The sequence below is a fragment of the Oreochromis niloticus genome, linkage group LG3 (assembly GCF_001858045.2).
Source record: "Oreochromis niloticus isolate F11D_XX linkage group LG3, O_niloticus_UMD_NMBU, whole genome shotgun sequence".
Taxonomy (NCBI): domain Eukaryota; kingdom Metazoa; phylum Chordata; class Actinopteri; order Cichliformes; family Cichlidae; genus Oreochromis; species Oreochromis niloticus.
The window spans coordinates 3,967,569-3,983,642 of NC_031967.2; the positions used below are offsets into that span (position 1 = coordinate 3,967,569).

The 16,074-nt window shown below is 39.1% G+C and overlaps 1 protein-coding gene across 1 annotated transcript; it reads right to left on the minus strand.

The window, feature by feature from the left end:
- Nucleotides 1-330: 330 nt before the first annotated feature.
- Nucleotides 331-8,491, minus strand: mad2l1 (MAD2 mitotic arrest deficient-like 1 (yeast)). The gene is made up of 5 exons (XM_005464018.4): nt 8,290-8,491; nt 7,678-7,824; nt 6,223-6,343; nt 963-1,066; nt 331-883 (listed from the first exon to the last, which is right to left on the minus strand). The coding sequence occupies exons 1-5, from the start codon at nt 8,351-8,353 to the stop codon at nt 711-713; spliced, it is 609 nt and encodes a 202-aa protein (XP_005464075.1). The 5' UTR covers nt 8,354-8,491; the 3' UTR covers nt 331-710.
- Nucleotides 8,492-16,074: the final 7,583 nt, after the last annotated feature.

The following is a 16,074-nucleotide window of genomic DNA, read 5'->3' on the forward strand; positions in this document are numbered from 1 at the left end:
TCTCGTGTGCTGTCTATGATTTCTCAAGTGTACTAAACAAGCAGGTGAAAAATTGAACCAATGAATGAATGGATGGATGTCAGTGTGCTTTCCAATTATGAAAACACATTACAAAAAAAAAAAGCGTTCCAAAGCTTTTTCTTTTTCTAACTTCTCTTTCTTGACCTTGATGAAAAGATCAGCTTATACTATTGAAATGCACCCGAAGACAGCATCATCTCAAGGCTCCAAAAAACCCACGTGATATCTTTTATATAATGCTCCAAAATAAATAACACAATGACAAACCTTGGCACCTCCTGAACAAAAGAAATAAAACCACAGAATCACTTCTTTGGGAAAAAGCAAAAGGGATTTATTTATGTCATTTTATAAAAGTTGAACATAGGTCCCACTATCTTCTAAAACAGAGACTGAAAGCATGAAAGAAAGCAAAAGACTAAAGAAAAGACAGTTGTTTTCTACAGACAAATGCCACTTGGCAGAAATATTTACATCAATGTAGAAAGAACACATTGCCTTCTTGTCCTTATCATATTGACAAATAAGACACAGTGAAGCTCAACAAAGGAAAACAGGTCCTCGTTGTCCAGTGTCTTTGTTCACTGCCTGTGTGTACAGGCAGTGAACAAAGACACGGCAGTGTTAGATCTACTGGTTTTTATAAGAATCAGTGTTCGGTGCTGTAACAGCTCATGTAGTTCAGAAGTTTAAACTGACTCGGTCTTCTTGTATGCCACCATGCTGTTGACCTTGTGGATTGAAGTGGTGAAGGAACGTAAACGCACTTCCTCTGACTGGTCAATGGTCTGCGGCCCCGATTCTTCCCATTTATCTGGAACCACCAGGTCCTTGTCGGTGTAAACCAAGAGGTCAAAAGCACCTGAGGGGAGAGGGAGGAGTTGAAATTATTACCTAACCACCACAGCGAGGGCTCAAAGGTCAAAAGTCTCATTACTCACATGGCGTCTCCAGCAGGGGCAAGAAAGTAACTGTGGCTGTTATCTGTCTGATAACTGAGCGGATCTCATCCTGAATTGTCTTAATGGACTTCTCTCTGGGTGCACTGGGTGACACATGAGAACTCCGTTAGAATGCATTATTTATTAGTCAAACAATAGTCAGCTTAGTGTGAATAATGACAGATGCTCATTTAACCAAATTAAATACTCTGTTGTCAAGACTCTTCTAAAGTACAAATTTAATGTCATTTTATTGCAAAAAACAAAAACAAAAAAACGAAGCCACTGTAAACATACAAATTCAGATCTGTGCTGACAAATCAGCCAACCAACACATAGTTTGCACAATTCAACTCCTGTCAATAAGTTTAAGTGTAAGTAAACAGATGTGTCCAGATGCCTTAGAAGGATATACATGGGTTTATTTTTACACTAGGTTTAAAATCAAAGGGAATACCTATTTTTTAGCAGCAGATTAACACATTTGGTCCTGCCACCACATATAGTACAGTGTATGTGAGTCTACGTAGTCATAGTAAGTCAGCCATGTGTGTTCTACGTTCGGCCCATTACTGTGTTAATAACTTTCAGATAACACTACAGCTGTGGCACACAGGAATATAACTCATGCACCTACAGTCAGTCATGTTGGCCTGACAGCTGATAAACATCCGCCAGCTATTCGTCAGCAGCTAGCTTGAATTAATGCCCACGCCAAAAAGACCAGAACATGCAGCGACTGTTGATTTAAGAAACTAAACTACTTATCTAGAAGATCCAGTGCTAATGGAAGAGGGTCAGAGGAGAATTACCACATAGAGATTGAAAATGTGACGTCATTCCAGGGTAAAACCGCAAAGGATTTTGGGTATGAGTGGCAAGTGGTACTAGCGCACGCAGGCTTTCACATGAAAACAGTCACACAGCGATAAAAAGAAACACAAAGAATGGCAAGAAGCTGCTGTATTATTAACTGCAATAGCCGGTCGCATGACAGCCACGGGAAGTAACAAAGAGCCGACGGATGGCCTGGATTGCAGCCATTCGAAGACCAAATATAACGTTCCAGAACACTCCAGCTCACATGTTAGTCTGCTCCAAGCATTTCCACAAAGGTAAGTCTTCTGTTGTAGTTATTACGTAATTTATCATAACATAATTGTTGATGTAGGTTACAAATGAATCTTATATTGATTTGAATTCAATTCAATTCATTGCGCTATGCTGCTTTGTTCACTGTGGCTTTGCGGGCTAATATTTGTTGTGTTTTGTAGGAAAACCAGCCTACAAAATGCAGGAATGCGATCCAGACTGGGCACCCTCTATCAACCTGAGTCTATCTATACCGAGTTTAAAGCTGCTACCACAGCGAGATTTGATCGGTTAAGAGAGAGAGCGATATCAAAGCAGCCTCGAAAAGTCCTGCATATATGTGCCCAAGGGTTGTATTGAAGCAATCAAGTGATGAATAACTGTTTTCCGGTACGTTGTTTTGCAATGTTTTTTGTTTGTTTGTTTGTTTTTTTGTATTGTTGATTTGTTTTTTTACCGAAGCAGCTAATAAAGCATAATGAAATACAATTTTGCCTCTTTCTTGTAAGATTCTATAATAGAATGAAACAATAATAACAGTTATAAATAAAGACAATAAATTGAATGAATTACGAAACACCCATTTTTTTTCTATTAGATCTGAAAATGTTGTGTAATACTACAACCTGAAACGACAAATAGATTGCGTTGGCCTGTACAGGAGATAAAGGAAAAAAATGTAACAACAGCTGTGAAATGGAATAGTCCAAATCACCAAAGTAAACTGGACCTGGGCTTGTTGCAGGGATCTGAAGTTACTAAACATTTTGTGAGTGTATGCACTCACACTTAGGACCATATAATAATAAATATGTGCGTGATGAAAGGTGGGCAGCACACTAACGTCCTTACTCCACTCTGTATGCTCGTATGGGTCTAACCCTTTCACTCCTTTGATTTTTTCCTCGTACGTTTTTTTTTTTTTTTTTTGCCATTTCGTCAAGTCTGTCTTTCCGTCGTTTTGTACATAACTGTTTTTGAGGCAAATAAAATGCAAGTAGGGATTAAAACCGCAGAATTAATGATTACCGGTGCTGGAAATGCTAGCGATTGATGCAGTGTTTTGATTTTGTTGCCATTCGTACCCACAATGCAATGCGCGAAAGTCACGTGGTCTGTCAATCTCTATTTGATGAAGTTGACAGAATGGCTATATTAATTAATTCTTTACAGTAGTGCCAAGCATAAAAGCAGTCAGACTCACAACACACCTAACGTTGAGGCTCATGGGATGCAATCTAAGAAGACCACAATGGATTCTCTCTTGCAAGCCATGGAAATCTGACACTGCAGTGGACAGTAGGGCTGAGCCATATCATACCGTTCACGGTAATACCGGTATAATGTTGGGCAACGATAAGAAAATGAAATATCACGATAGAATATGGGTAAAAGGCGCATGCGCAGTGCCTTTGTTTACATGCGCACATGGCGGAAAAAGCATGGCGGCGACGGAGAATGAGAAGGGGGAAAGTGGACCGTTGAATGAAACAGATGAACCAGAATTGGTTTGTAAAAATGCTGCAACTTCAGTGGTGTGGAACTGGTTTGGCTTTTGTCCGTCAGATACACAACAAAGCACTATTTTTGGTAGAGCATGCAAGCGGGCCGTCGTTATTACCGTGTTTTTTGGAAAATACAGCACACTTAAAATCAATCCTTTGACTTTTCTAAAAAAAAAATTGACAGTGCCCCTTATAATCCCGTGTGCCTTATGTATGAATTCTGGTTGTGTTTACTGACCTCGAACCGATTTTATGTGGTACATGGCACTCGAAAATCTGTCAAAGCTACGAACCCGCACCGCTTGATGGATTGTCGGAGCATTACGGCTATCGTAGGCAGGCGCCTCGCGGAGTGATACGTACTGTGCTTCAACATAATATTACCGTATTATGTGTGTATAACCTCTTTTTAAGTTTTGTGGATATTATACATGGTTATGCTGAGGATATGTCGGCCAATTTCCACTGGAAATGCCTTTTGGTTAAACTGTCAGCAAGGAATTTGCATTTGCACTGTTAAAGTTTTATATACCTTTAATGCACATAAAAAACAGCTGCTTATTTAAGTGAAAATACATTATTAGTGCAAAAAAACCCATCAAAGTTGTGGAGTTGTAAAGTATTTTGTCTAGTGTCAATTATATCGTCAGTTATATAGTTAGCGCAAATTTTCAAATTTATATTGTGATAAATATTTTTGGTCATATCGCCCTGCTCTAGTGGACAGAGCTAAATACCAGTGAGTTAAGGTTTTAATATCATTGCCTGAGTAACAGCAGCATGAATGTGCATCTAAGAACTGTGCAACACAATCATGTCAAGATATAGCAGATTCTCAAAAACTGTCTTTAAAGAGGAAGACGCCTCCAGCAGAACCAGGCTCAGGAAGAGGCAGTCATCTGCTACAACTGGTTGGAGAACAGCCTGGCAGCTCCTTCTCATGCTCACCAGCATTTGCTATAAGTCAGCCAGCTTAGTTGTGTTGGTCACTCTGATACAAACGGCACAAAGCTGAACCACAATTGGTTAGTTGGGTTTAGGTCAAGACTGTAGGCAGACCATTGCATCCTCCCTACTCCCAAATTCTGGAGGTAGTTTGATAAACCACACTCTTCGGTGGGCTGAGCATTAACATCTTTCCTGACCCAGATTGCCACTGGTTGCAGAATCTCATCTCAATATCTCTCTGTAATGAGACTGCTTCCAGTGATGACAAGTCTAGTTTTTCCAGCGAGAGACGCTGCCTCACACTATCACACTGCCTCCACAAAAAGGCGTTACCCCGTCAGTGAAGCAATCAGCATAATTTTCTCTGCGTCTCCTCCAAAACTTGACCCTATGGTCTAACTGTTACAGGCAGATTCTAGACTCATCGCTGAACATAAATTTCCAGTGCACATGTTGCCAACACAAACGCAAACAGGCCTGATGGTGACGGGCAGTCATGACAGGAATCCCAGTAGCCCTATGAGACAGAGACTGGCCATGTGCAGTCTGTTCTAGATTGTCTGGCTAGCGAGCCGTCAGCCACATCGTCCAAACCTGTAGAAGACTGCCTGCAGGTCCCAAGTGGTGGAACTTGGCCTTCAATTTGGAGATGCTACTGTAGGGATCACGCCACATAATACTGTAACTTGACTTTGTGGAACACCAACTGGAGGTTACCCTATAACACGAGTCCTATCCAGATCAGTCAAACACGCCATGCTTACAGCAGACGCCAACTGATCACTGTTGCAGAGTCCATGCGCACAGGTGCTGCTAACCAGGAACCTGATAGTCCACACCTAGGGTACCAGAAGCTCAAAACAATTTACACAATATATCGGGCGTTTCTCAATATGCGTACTAGTGCGTACTTGCGTTCTCGTGATACGTCATCAGTCGGAGACCAAGTACTGTTCCAATTCGAAGTACGCATCAAGCCGAGAACGCGAAAAAGTCCCGGATGTGTTCTCGCTCCGCCCGTTTTATCGAGCATGCATCGGTGTGGACTTGGTACAGCTAAATATCCCAGAATGCATTTCGTCCAAAACTCAACAGCGGACTCCGGGCACATCGTTTTCAACCCCCCCGCTCGCGGTCTTCTCACTACTCAGGTTAAAGAAACCCCAGCAGCTGTCTATAGTATTGAGTGTCCACTAAAATAAAAATAAAGCGTTCTAATTAATTTTTATTAATAGAGGTTCCACTACTGAGGTTAAAAATGATATATAAGTCACTTAGATCACTTCTAAATGTTAATGTTTGGTTTATTTCAGTGTTTTATTTGTTCCTGAGTAAACCGGTTTGGCTGTGATTAAAGTTAAGCTTCATAACATGTTACTCACAGTTAAATTAAGAGGGGACGGCAGTAAAAACTCCGGACCTGTGACATCATCACGTACACAGGTGTTCCAATTGTACATATCGCGAGTCCGTGCTCGCGTTCTCGGCGGGTACGTACTCCCGTGTGTTCTCGGCGAGTACGTACTCACCGAGAACGCGAGTACGTACTCGCGTACTTGAGAATTGAGAAACGGCCATCACTCCACTCAAACCGATGGTGGGGGAAGTACAAGTGCAACATGCCAGGTGTTGGAATTAGATGAGACAGCAAATTAATGACCCTTCGCATGGAGCCTTTTTTTTAAAAAAGAAAAAAGTCTAGTAGAGGTACTGACCTGCTCTCTTTAGCAGACTTGTCGCACTCAATGTCAAACTGCCATCTCTCGAGCACCTCGTTGGTTTCCAGACATGTAATCACCAACACCAGCTTTTGCACAGTGCACTCAAAAAGCCACTCTGCAACACAAAAAGAGCAAACAAATTTTTAATGATGTGTTGTCATGAAAGGTGAGAGATAGTTAAACTCCCTAAAAACATAATACAAAGATGTAGAGAATTTTGTATCCACAACTATATCCAAAAGATCACGAGTTCTACGTCTGTGAGAAAAATAGCCATTCTGAATATGGGCTGTAAATGCAAATGTACACTAAATATTGTACACATTGTGGCAAGAATGACCACCCTCAACCATAATGTCTTTATCTAACCAACATCATCAATAATTCAGTAACCATTCTGACTAACACCAATTCTTAAAATCCCAATAATCAAGTTAAAACATCTTTAGAACTTAAAGGAGAAAAAGCACTTATACTCTGTGCTCCTAGATATGATTTGTATTCTGTAATTTTACTACTCTTAGCATTACACAGTTGAGAGCTTCAGTGATTTGACATAAGCACCCAAAAATATGAATATTCTGATATGAATTACATTAACTAAATTTGAACTGAAAATCCAGAGACATTTATTCTATTTAGTTTTATTTATATTGCACTAAAAATCACAACAGTCACTTCAAGAGACTTTATACTTTAAAGTAAAGACCCCCACAGGCTTAAAAAGAAAAACAATCAGATGATCCAAGAACAGCAAGCACTAGGCATTGATGGGAATGAAAAACTTCTTTTCAACAGGAAGAAACCCGAGGAGGCAGCCATCAACAGTTGGGGGCATTGGATTTAAGAACAAAATAAAAAATAAAATATAATATTACAATGGCATCACCTTGGACAGAAAAGGGTGCACCGATCTCTTTCCTCATTCACACACATAAGTATTTATGGCAAAATCAAAAATTGGCAAATCAAAAATGAAAAAAAAAATCTAAGTGTTTTTAACCAGAAATAGCTTGTAGTTCACCTGACAAGAGCCTAAGAGTAGCTTAACACAAATTTGTGTAACATGGGAATGGAAACTCACGTGTGCTGCTTTGTATGTTACTTAACGTTGATCATAAGATGCCAGGTCATACCAATTAAAATCTCAGGCATGAGTCTAATAGGCATCTGAGTTCATCCAATTCAACACAACAAAAAGGGGAGGGGGAAATGCACCACCATGTGGCCCTACTCAGAAATCGCAATTAACAAGTTACTATAAACTATCATTTATTGAGTAAAGACCGATAACCGAATTATCAAAATAAATAGACAAAATCATTCATTGTTCACAAACATCATCTTATTTTGTATTTCAGTACGGCTTAAGCCTTTACTTTTTCTTGTTGAGTTTTTCCACTTTCTACTTGGTTGTGTCACGAGTGGAGAAGCCCACTATTGAGATACCTTTAAGTTGAGACACCACGTTAGTCAGATAGTTCTTCAGCTTGAGGTCAGTAGTGAGTTGGAGACTCATGTCATAGTGGGTAACTCTGGTAAATGTCTCTGGAGGATAGATGCCCCGTTGGTACAGGATGCTGTTGATGCCGAAAGCTGTTTATGACAAAGGGGGAAATCAAAGGGTTCAAATACGCCAGAATTCTAGTATTCGTAAAATTTAGAGGCTTATGTGGTTCAAACTTAAAAGGGATAGAAGAGTATAAAAACAACTACACACAAACAGCTAATAACACGAGAGAAAACTAACTGGGAATCAATGAATATATTAGCTCGGCAGAATAGAAACCATATATGGTGTACATTCACGATTCTCACTACAAGGGCCGAAAACTAGACAGTCTTTACAAATTATTCGGTTTGAAGTTGTGAATTGACGCTTATAGGATACGTCAGGCTTAAACACTTTATTTTTGATCAACAGCTTGTCATGTGAGTGCATACATGCTGCGTTGATGCTAATATGTTATCGGGCACTATGTAGGCCCAATAGCATATTAGCTTTACATGCATGCATGTCGAAAACGAGCGACTAAAAGATGAAATAACAGAAATACTTACAAAAGAACTCGGCTACTAACTCCGCGCTTCCTTTGAGAGTAATTCCCTTCAACGTGCTTGTCATTTTCTTAACACTTTGGTTGAGTTCTCAACAATAAATATATTGTACGTTTTTCTTTTAATTCTTCTTCTACGTCTTCCGACTTCAACTACCCGCCACCCAGTTTGAATTTTGTCAGCTTCCACACAATTGCGCATGCGTGTGAGATTGGGGCGCAAGGTTGATGACGTCTTAGGTTACGCTTACAATTTTGCGACACTAGAGAGCAGTGTAGAATAATAATTCAACGCCACGGTCTGAACGTTACACAGGATTGTTGGCATTTATTTATTTTCTTATGTTAAAGCCATTTCTATCTTTTAATTGACTGTATATTATTGTAATGTGTCACTGTGCAAATGACTGAAGTAATAGGTTAATATTGTAGATACCACGTTTTAATAATCCTAAAGGGGTCCAAACAACCATTGTATGCAGACTTGGAAAAGTCCCTCAGCTTTCACACAAAAGAATCAAAATTGCAAAACAAAAGAAAGACAATTTCAGTTAATGCTAGCTTTTAAGTCTTGTTGGCGCTGTACTTCTCTTTTTGCTATGTGCTTTTTTATATATATATCATAGATGTTTTTTTCTCAGTCAGTAATTGGCTTTTTCTTTCTGGAGGAAAGCCATGCGGGACCTGCACACCTCCAGGACCACTAAGTGGGCAGATTAGATTTGACCAACTTCTCCCAAAATTAATGAAAAGCTTCGAACCTTCTTTGGGAAACTTGTGATTCATGAAAAATGGCTTCTTTCCAGCTGCAGCTGGTCTCATTAACAAGGTCCCCACACAGACACAGGATATGAACACCACACATCAAACTGTCAGAAAGTATTATTATTTACACATCTGTTAACCTTCACTTCTAATTCGTACGTTTCATTTACATTTGAAACATCAGACAGTACTTAGTAGGTGAAAATTTACAGTCATTCATATTTAGGTCAGGTAATGTTTTTTTCTCAAATTTCTATTTCATATTTACAGTGTTTTGACTATTATGGTACTTGGATTTTCTCACACTTTGTATATTTTTTTTACATACCCCAGTGATCTCAGAACTTTGTTTTCCAGACAATTGTTCCCTGGTATCATCTCCTAAGACAAATTGATTTGGGTGAAGAGTCGAACGAACTGTGATTCAGAAGATACCTATGATGATAAAACCTATGAAATATGATACCTCTTCCAGGAAAGGGATACCTCAGCCCTACCACTGAGGGGCCCACTGGCAAGTGTATGGTGGCCAGGTCATAACTCATGGGGACCTGCCAGACTCTGACTGAATTATCCACATGGGCCAGTCTGTCTAGTGGGCCCACCACCTGTAGGAGAGGCTGTAGGAGTCAGGCACTATTTTGCTAAGGGAGGGGGTGGACTGGTTCTAGGAGGGAAACAGCTGGAACTTATACCACAGGTTGCAAGATAGGAAATACATATGTATGGCCTCACCTCAGTGGGGATAATAGGTTCTGAAACCAATCTTTTTTTGAAGTACTGCCCACAACTAGAGTTGGTTTTGATGAAAGATAAATGCAGAAAAGTGTATGCTCATATGTCAACAGTTAGGTACTTATATATTAGGGTTCTCTCCAGTGAATAAGACATTGCTTCCTGCACCTTCGGGTTGGGGAATGGGTCCTGGCTGTTTTGCACATTTCCACATATGCAAAACAAACAAGTTGAGCTGCTGCTTTTCTACAGCTGAGCCATTTGAGGTGGTTTGGGCATCTGATCAGAATGACTACATTCTTCATTCTCATCAGAATGATGAGAGGATCTCTTCTCAGTTGGAAGTTCCCAAAACACTTTACGTAGGAGGTATTTTGGGAACTTCCAACTGAGAAGAGATCATTAGGCAGACTAAGAACATACTGAAGAAATTATGTTTCTCAGCTGGATTGAGAAGATCTCAGTGTCCCACCCAGAATACCTGGAGGAGATGGCCAAAGGAAGGGAGGTCCCAGGGTCTCTGCTGAAACAAAGGCTGCAACTGGGACCCATATTAGCAGGAGAAAATAAATTCTATTCTCACTACTTGAGAATAGAATTACTTGAAGCACACACAACTCTGCATTAATTGCAGTCACAGACTCTGGGCTACAGATCCTTGCATACATCCTTACATAAAAAGGCTCAAGAGGATTAAGCACATTCAATGGACCCATAACAACAACACATCCTTCCATAAATTAGCTTTTCAAGTTCCCTGTAGATGTTCTAAAGCACTTCTTAATGCAGTCCCTTCAGCTTTCCTCCTAGCTATAGAAGGTAATGAGGTAACTCATCATGCATGTCATAGCCTGATGTCTTTTTCCTCAACCACAAGCATGTTGCCATTCATCACTGGAGTCTCCAAAAGCTCATTTAAGTCTTTTTCTCTATGACACAATGTGCAGTCTTCAACTTGTATCATCTTGCATCAGCTGATTCAGCATCCAAAAAGTTGTGAAGCAGTGTGAAACCTAAATATAAACAAAATACAATGATTTGAAACCCATATTTTATTCATAATAGATAATAATAGACATACAGAACCTGTAAACAGAGAAAATGTACCATTTTAAGGAAAAAATGAGAACATTTTGATTTTGATAGCAGCAACATGTCTCAAATAAGTTGAGGCGGAGAAGCGGTGATGACCTTCTTGCCTGTGAAATATTAATTTTTTATATTTAAAATTGACAGTATTTTGTGCTGTTGACATCTAAAATTATTTCATAATTGAGGGCAGTTGTGACTCAGGAGGGAGAAAGGCTTATTTATCGGTCAGTGGTTTGATCACAGGTCCTCCGGTCTACATGTCAAAGTATCATTGGACAACTTACAAAACCTCATGGTGTTTCATTCATGCAAATGTGAATTTGTGTGTTTATGTTACACAAAGGATTAATATTAGACAAAGCATTAGAATAGCAATACTGTGTGAAAGTTCAGCATTTGATAAGTTGTTTATCATGAATTAAATTTGAGGTTAAATTATATCTAAATGTTGAATTTCGTCTTTCTTTATCTTTTCAGTTGTTACTCTTCTGTAAAACAACTGGCCTTTTCGCATTGCAAAACCTGTATGCAGTCCATCACTCAGATCTGATTTTTAAAGTTTTTGCTGTCATTCCTGTGTGACCATTTTATTAACCAGTTTAAGTTGGAGATGGTAGGATAAACGATAAATCTATATTCCAGGTTTGAATTATACAAGTTGCAATTACAGTAATTAGCCACATAAAGGCAGTAAATCTAGAGACATAGTGTTAGGAGAACTGTAATCTCTCAAATAGTGTTGGTTGGCTTGAGGTCATTTGTAACTTCAGTCCAGCCCTCATCTTCGAGAGCCAAACTGGTATCACTCGCAAAGCCTCTGTTGGTCTGTATTAACAGCTCTGTGGTTTTGTATCAAAGGACTACAGTCCCAGTCATGTTTCATAATAAAGACTGTGGGTGCTGGCATCAAGCCTTCTCAAGAATTGTTCTGGCGCCATGAATCTGGCAAGAACACCAGCAGATACTGGACTTTGATCAAAGCCTGTTAGCCATTTTGTTAGATGTGATCAGACAATGTAGCATTTGATAACTCCTCAAAAAAACCTTACATAATCTTTAAAATGTAATACAAATGTGTTAACAACTACACTGCAGAGTCACTGATAATAATAAGCTCAGTTTTTAGCTAAATAAGCCAATGGAGAGACAATATTTTTTACTGCTAAAATGAACATCTCTTTATTGAAAAAATATAGTACATTATATCTATATCAGATCTGCATCCACTGAGCTAAATGAACTACGTTCATAATGGCTGATACCTGTACCCAGCCAGCCATGTGGGGCTTGTTGAGCTTTTCAGTCTGTTACTATTTTCAGAACCTGGTGGAGTAACTAGCAGATGCAGAGAAGGCCAGGTTCAGTGGGGATGTCTTTTTAAAGGTCACCCCACCTCCTGCATGCTGGTTGAAACATTTTTTAAGCTAGGCCTCATTCCAGCTCAGAAACTATAACACAAACAGGTAATGATTTAAATTAATTTCAGAATTAGTAAATGTATAAATAAAACTAAATTGAACTTTAGTCTATCACAACTGTTTGTCTGTTTTGTGTTTCTGCAAATACAGGAACACACAACACACATCCCACTGTGTTGAGAGTTGTGTGAGGGAAGATGACTGCATGTACAAAAAATGGGCTGTTCTTTTTGAGGAAATAGCTTTCTAACAACCAGGTGTTATCTTTCTTTTGCCTCCTAAGCTTCATCTGGTGGTTCTGGAACAAAGTCTTCACTTCTTAAATGAGACTAATGAACTCCACAGTGACCAGAAAGTGCACGTGGAATGCATACTGTATTGTATTTCATCAACATTCATAAATTCCATACTTGTTTGTGTGTTAGACCGGGCATACAGCCAGTTTCTTCATTTCAGTTGTGTTGAGGTACAGCTTAGCACTGAAGCACTGAACAAGATGACAAGGTTGTCTGGACCTTTACTTCTGAATTAATCACAGGAGTAATGGGACACAAGAGAGTACAAGAAAGGAACTGTTAGTCTCTGTGAAGGCTAAGTACTTTAGACCCAATACAAAAGGATTTTTGTAAGAACAAAAACACAGAAAGTTTAAAGAACCCTGAACTATGCTCACTAATCTAGGCTGTAAGTAGTTTTAGAAGTGATATCCAAGAGAAAAGAAAGTAGATGAAATTGCTGAACTTTTAGAAAGTGAGTGTTTTGGTAGGCTTTTATGTACAGATTCTCAGCAGTTTTACTGCCTGGATCAGCTCTTACACTGGAACTCACAACACTTTTTCACTTTTTTCACATTTTTCCTCTCCTGTAACCTGCAAGGGTATATTCGTTTCTCTGTCAAGTACATATTCACAGCAGAGAATATGATGAAATATTGCATAGTGTAATAATTTACCTTCCCATTCTTCTCCTGTGTTGTGGTTGTCTTACCTTAAAAGACTGACTGCAGCAATTGGTGTGCAGCCCTCAGTCAGGCTGGCTCTGTGCCTCATATTTCTTGGCTCTCTCTGTGCAACAGCTGGAGTTCTGCAAGTGACATTTCATGTCTCATTCACACACAGATGCACACATTCCTGCATTTCCTGTAGAAACCAAATGCAAGCATATTTTTTTACAGACACACAGTCAAGGTTGTTATAGTTAGCTATAACAGTAAACCGAAAACTAAATGTGAAAGAATATTTTAGTTAACAAAAAAAAAACAACAACAAAATTTCTGGAAAAATGTAACCAAAACAGGTTTGTTGAAAATAAGACCCTGTGTATGTAAGTTTATTTGTCCTTATCTACAACTTTGGGTTCTGGTTTTTGTGCCAAGATAAACAAAGGAACTGTCTTTCAATTAAAACCTTTCTTGTCAAACTGAAGCTCCATTTTTCAGCTTGTTTATTTAGTCCTAGTGTCTTAAGTACACCCATTTGACTTTTAAAAGGTATTTTCTTGTAAAATGGTTTTCTTTTAAAGACGCATATCCTTCCTTTTACAAGTGAGTTTATGTGTTGGCCTACAGCCTTATTAGAAACCACCTGCACTATATCCAAAGACAATAAATTAGCCCTATGCATATGTATATCGCCCCAAAGATTATTAGGTTTCAAAAACACCTCAAAGCATTGACATTAACAAATGGTAAACATGAACAATTTGGGGAAGCATTTTTATTCATGTAAAGGAATCACAAAGTTTCACTATAGATTTTAAACTGAATCATCACCAAGTCTGAGTTGAAAGTGAAATGCTTGTAGGTGCTTGTATATGCATGTTTAGTCTAAATGTAAATGTTCTCACCATGCATGGCATGGCAAGGTTACTTGTCTAGGGCTTATTCGTCAGTTAAGTACTAAACGTGTGTGTTTGCAGATTGAAACAGAATGAGAATTAGACTTGACAATGTGACAATGTTATCCTCTAACTGTCCATTCAAGACAAGCGTGAACCACAATTTCTGCCTATTTTTTCCATTTTTTTTAACTTTTACTGTCCACTCATATGACTAAATTACAGTTTTAATGTTGCCTCATCAATAAACTAGCAATTTTCTCATTTATAACAGGCAAGAGAAAATATTTAATTGTCAGGGTTAACAGTAGGAACAGCAAACTAACATCTACCTTTTCCAGCATCACTGTCTTATTGGGGTTAAACCCTGAAAGTTTCCCCACAAAGTCCCAAATCTTTCGCAAAGTACAAATACTTCTTTGCTGTACTTTATTAGAGTTACTTTATTATTGAGTACTATTATTATTATTATTATTATTATTATTATTATTATTATTATTATTATCATTGTTATTGTTATTATTTATCCTACAGATATTTTAAAAGTATGTGTACTTTTTGCTCCTTACATTGTCAAAAAATGCTCTCTACTTTAGTTTAATTTGAGTTATTATTAAAATGGGCAGCACGGTGGCACGGTGGTTAGCACTGTTGCCGCACAGCAAGAAGGTCCTGAGTTCAATTCCACCATCAGGCCGGGGTCTTTCTGTGTGGAGTTTGCATGTTCTCCCCGTGTCTGCGTGGGTTCTCTCCGGGTACTCCGGCTTCCTCCCACCGTCCAAAGACATGCAGCTTGTGGGGATAGGTTAATTGGATAGTCCAAATTGCCACTAGGTGTAAATGTGCGAGTGAATGTGAGTGCGAATGCTTGTCTGTCTCTGTGTGTTGGCCCTGCGACAGATTGGCGACCTGTCTAGGGTGTACCCTGCCTCTCGCCCTATGATAGCTGGGATAGGCTCCAGCGCCCCCCGCGACCCTGAAAAGGATAAGCGGAAGTGAATGGATGGATGGATGGATTATTATTAAAATATTATTATTATTATTGTTGTTGTTGTTGTTGCACATCACTGTGTGCCATCAAACATTAAACTGATCTGAGCCTAAATGGAAGGAACAATAACACACAAAAGTGAATTTTACTAGAGTATCCTCCATTACCGGGGCTTATCATGTACACAGGGATAAAACAGGCATAACCATATATTTATAGGGCTATAAGGATTTTAAGCGAGCTAGAAAATGTGCAGATGTCCCCAAATTGTCGCTGTGGTACTTAAGCATCTAGCAAGCGCTGCAGAAAAGCAGCACGCATAAAGGGAGTAAAACACTGTAGCAGGTAATTTCAACATATCTAACAGCTCAACAAAGATCAAAAATCAAACTGTTTCTGTGCACTGTCACACAGTGTGTCTGGGAGAGGAAAGAGTGAGAAATAACTTTAGGGCAGGAGGGGAAGAAGAGGGGTTATATTTCAAGGTCAGGCACTTTATTGGTGGGAGCCGGTTTAGTTCACCATCTTATCAGCCAACCATATGCCATAGAGCAGCCACCCCAGGTTTGAATCTGACCGGCAGCCCTTTGCCTCATGTCTTCCCCTCTCTCTCTCTCCTTCAGCTTTCCTCTCACTCTTCACTGTAACTATCTAAAGGCCAAAAAGAACAAAAAAGTGACTTCTTATTGGGATTTGGCAAACTGAAAATTATTCAGATTGGGTCTATATGATGTATTTTGATAAATTATGTATTTTTGTTTGTCAAAGCACAACAGACTGAGGTATACTAACTAACCTAGCCTATATACTTACTAGCTTTGTGGTAACGTTGGAATGCACAGGAGCTGTGGTCTTCATGGTCAGTGCTAGATTCATTCACTGAATTCTACTTTATACTGCACTGTACTTTATACTAGTATAAATACTGTACATGGTCTCTGAAGGGAACAGA

Coding starts and splice junctions, on each gene's coding strand:
- mad2l1 (XM_005464018.4), bottom strand. CDS start 8,353: ATGACAAGCACGTTGAAGGGAATTACTCTCAAAGGAAGCGCGGAGTTA. Junction 6,344..7,677: donor CGTGGTGTCTCAACTTAAAG/GTATCTCAATAG, acceptor TTTGTGTTGCAG/AGTGGCTTTTTGAGTGCACT. Junction 1,067..6,222: donor AAGTCTGCTAAAGAGAGCAG/GTCAGTACCTCT, acceptor TGTGTCACCCAG/TGCACCCAGAGAGAAGTCCA.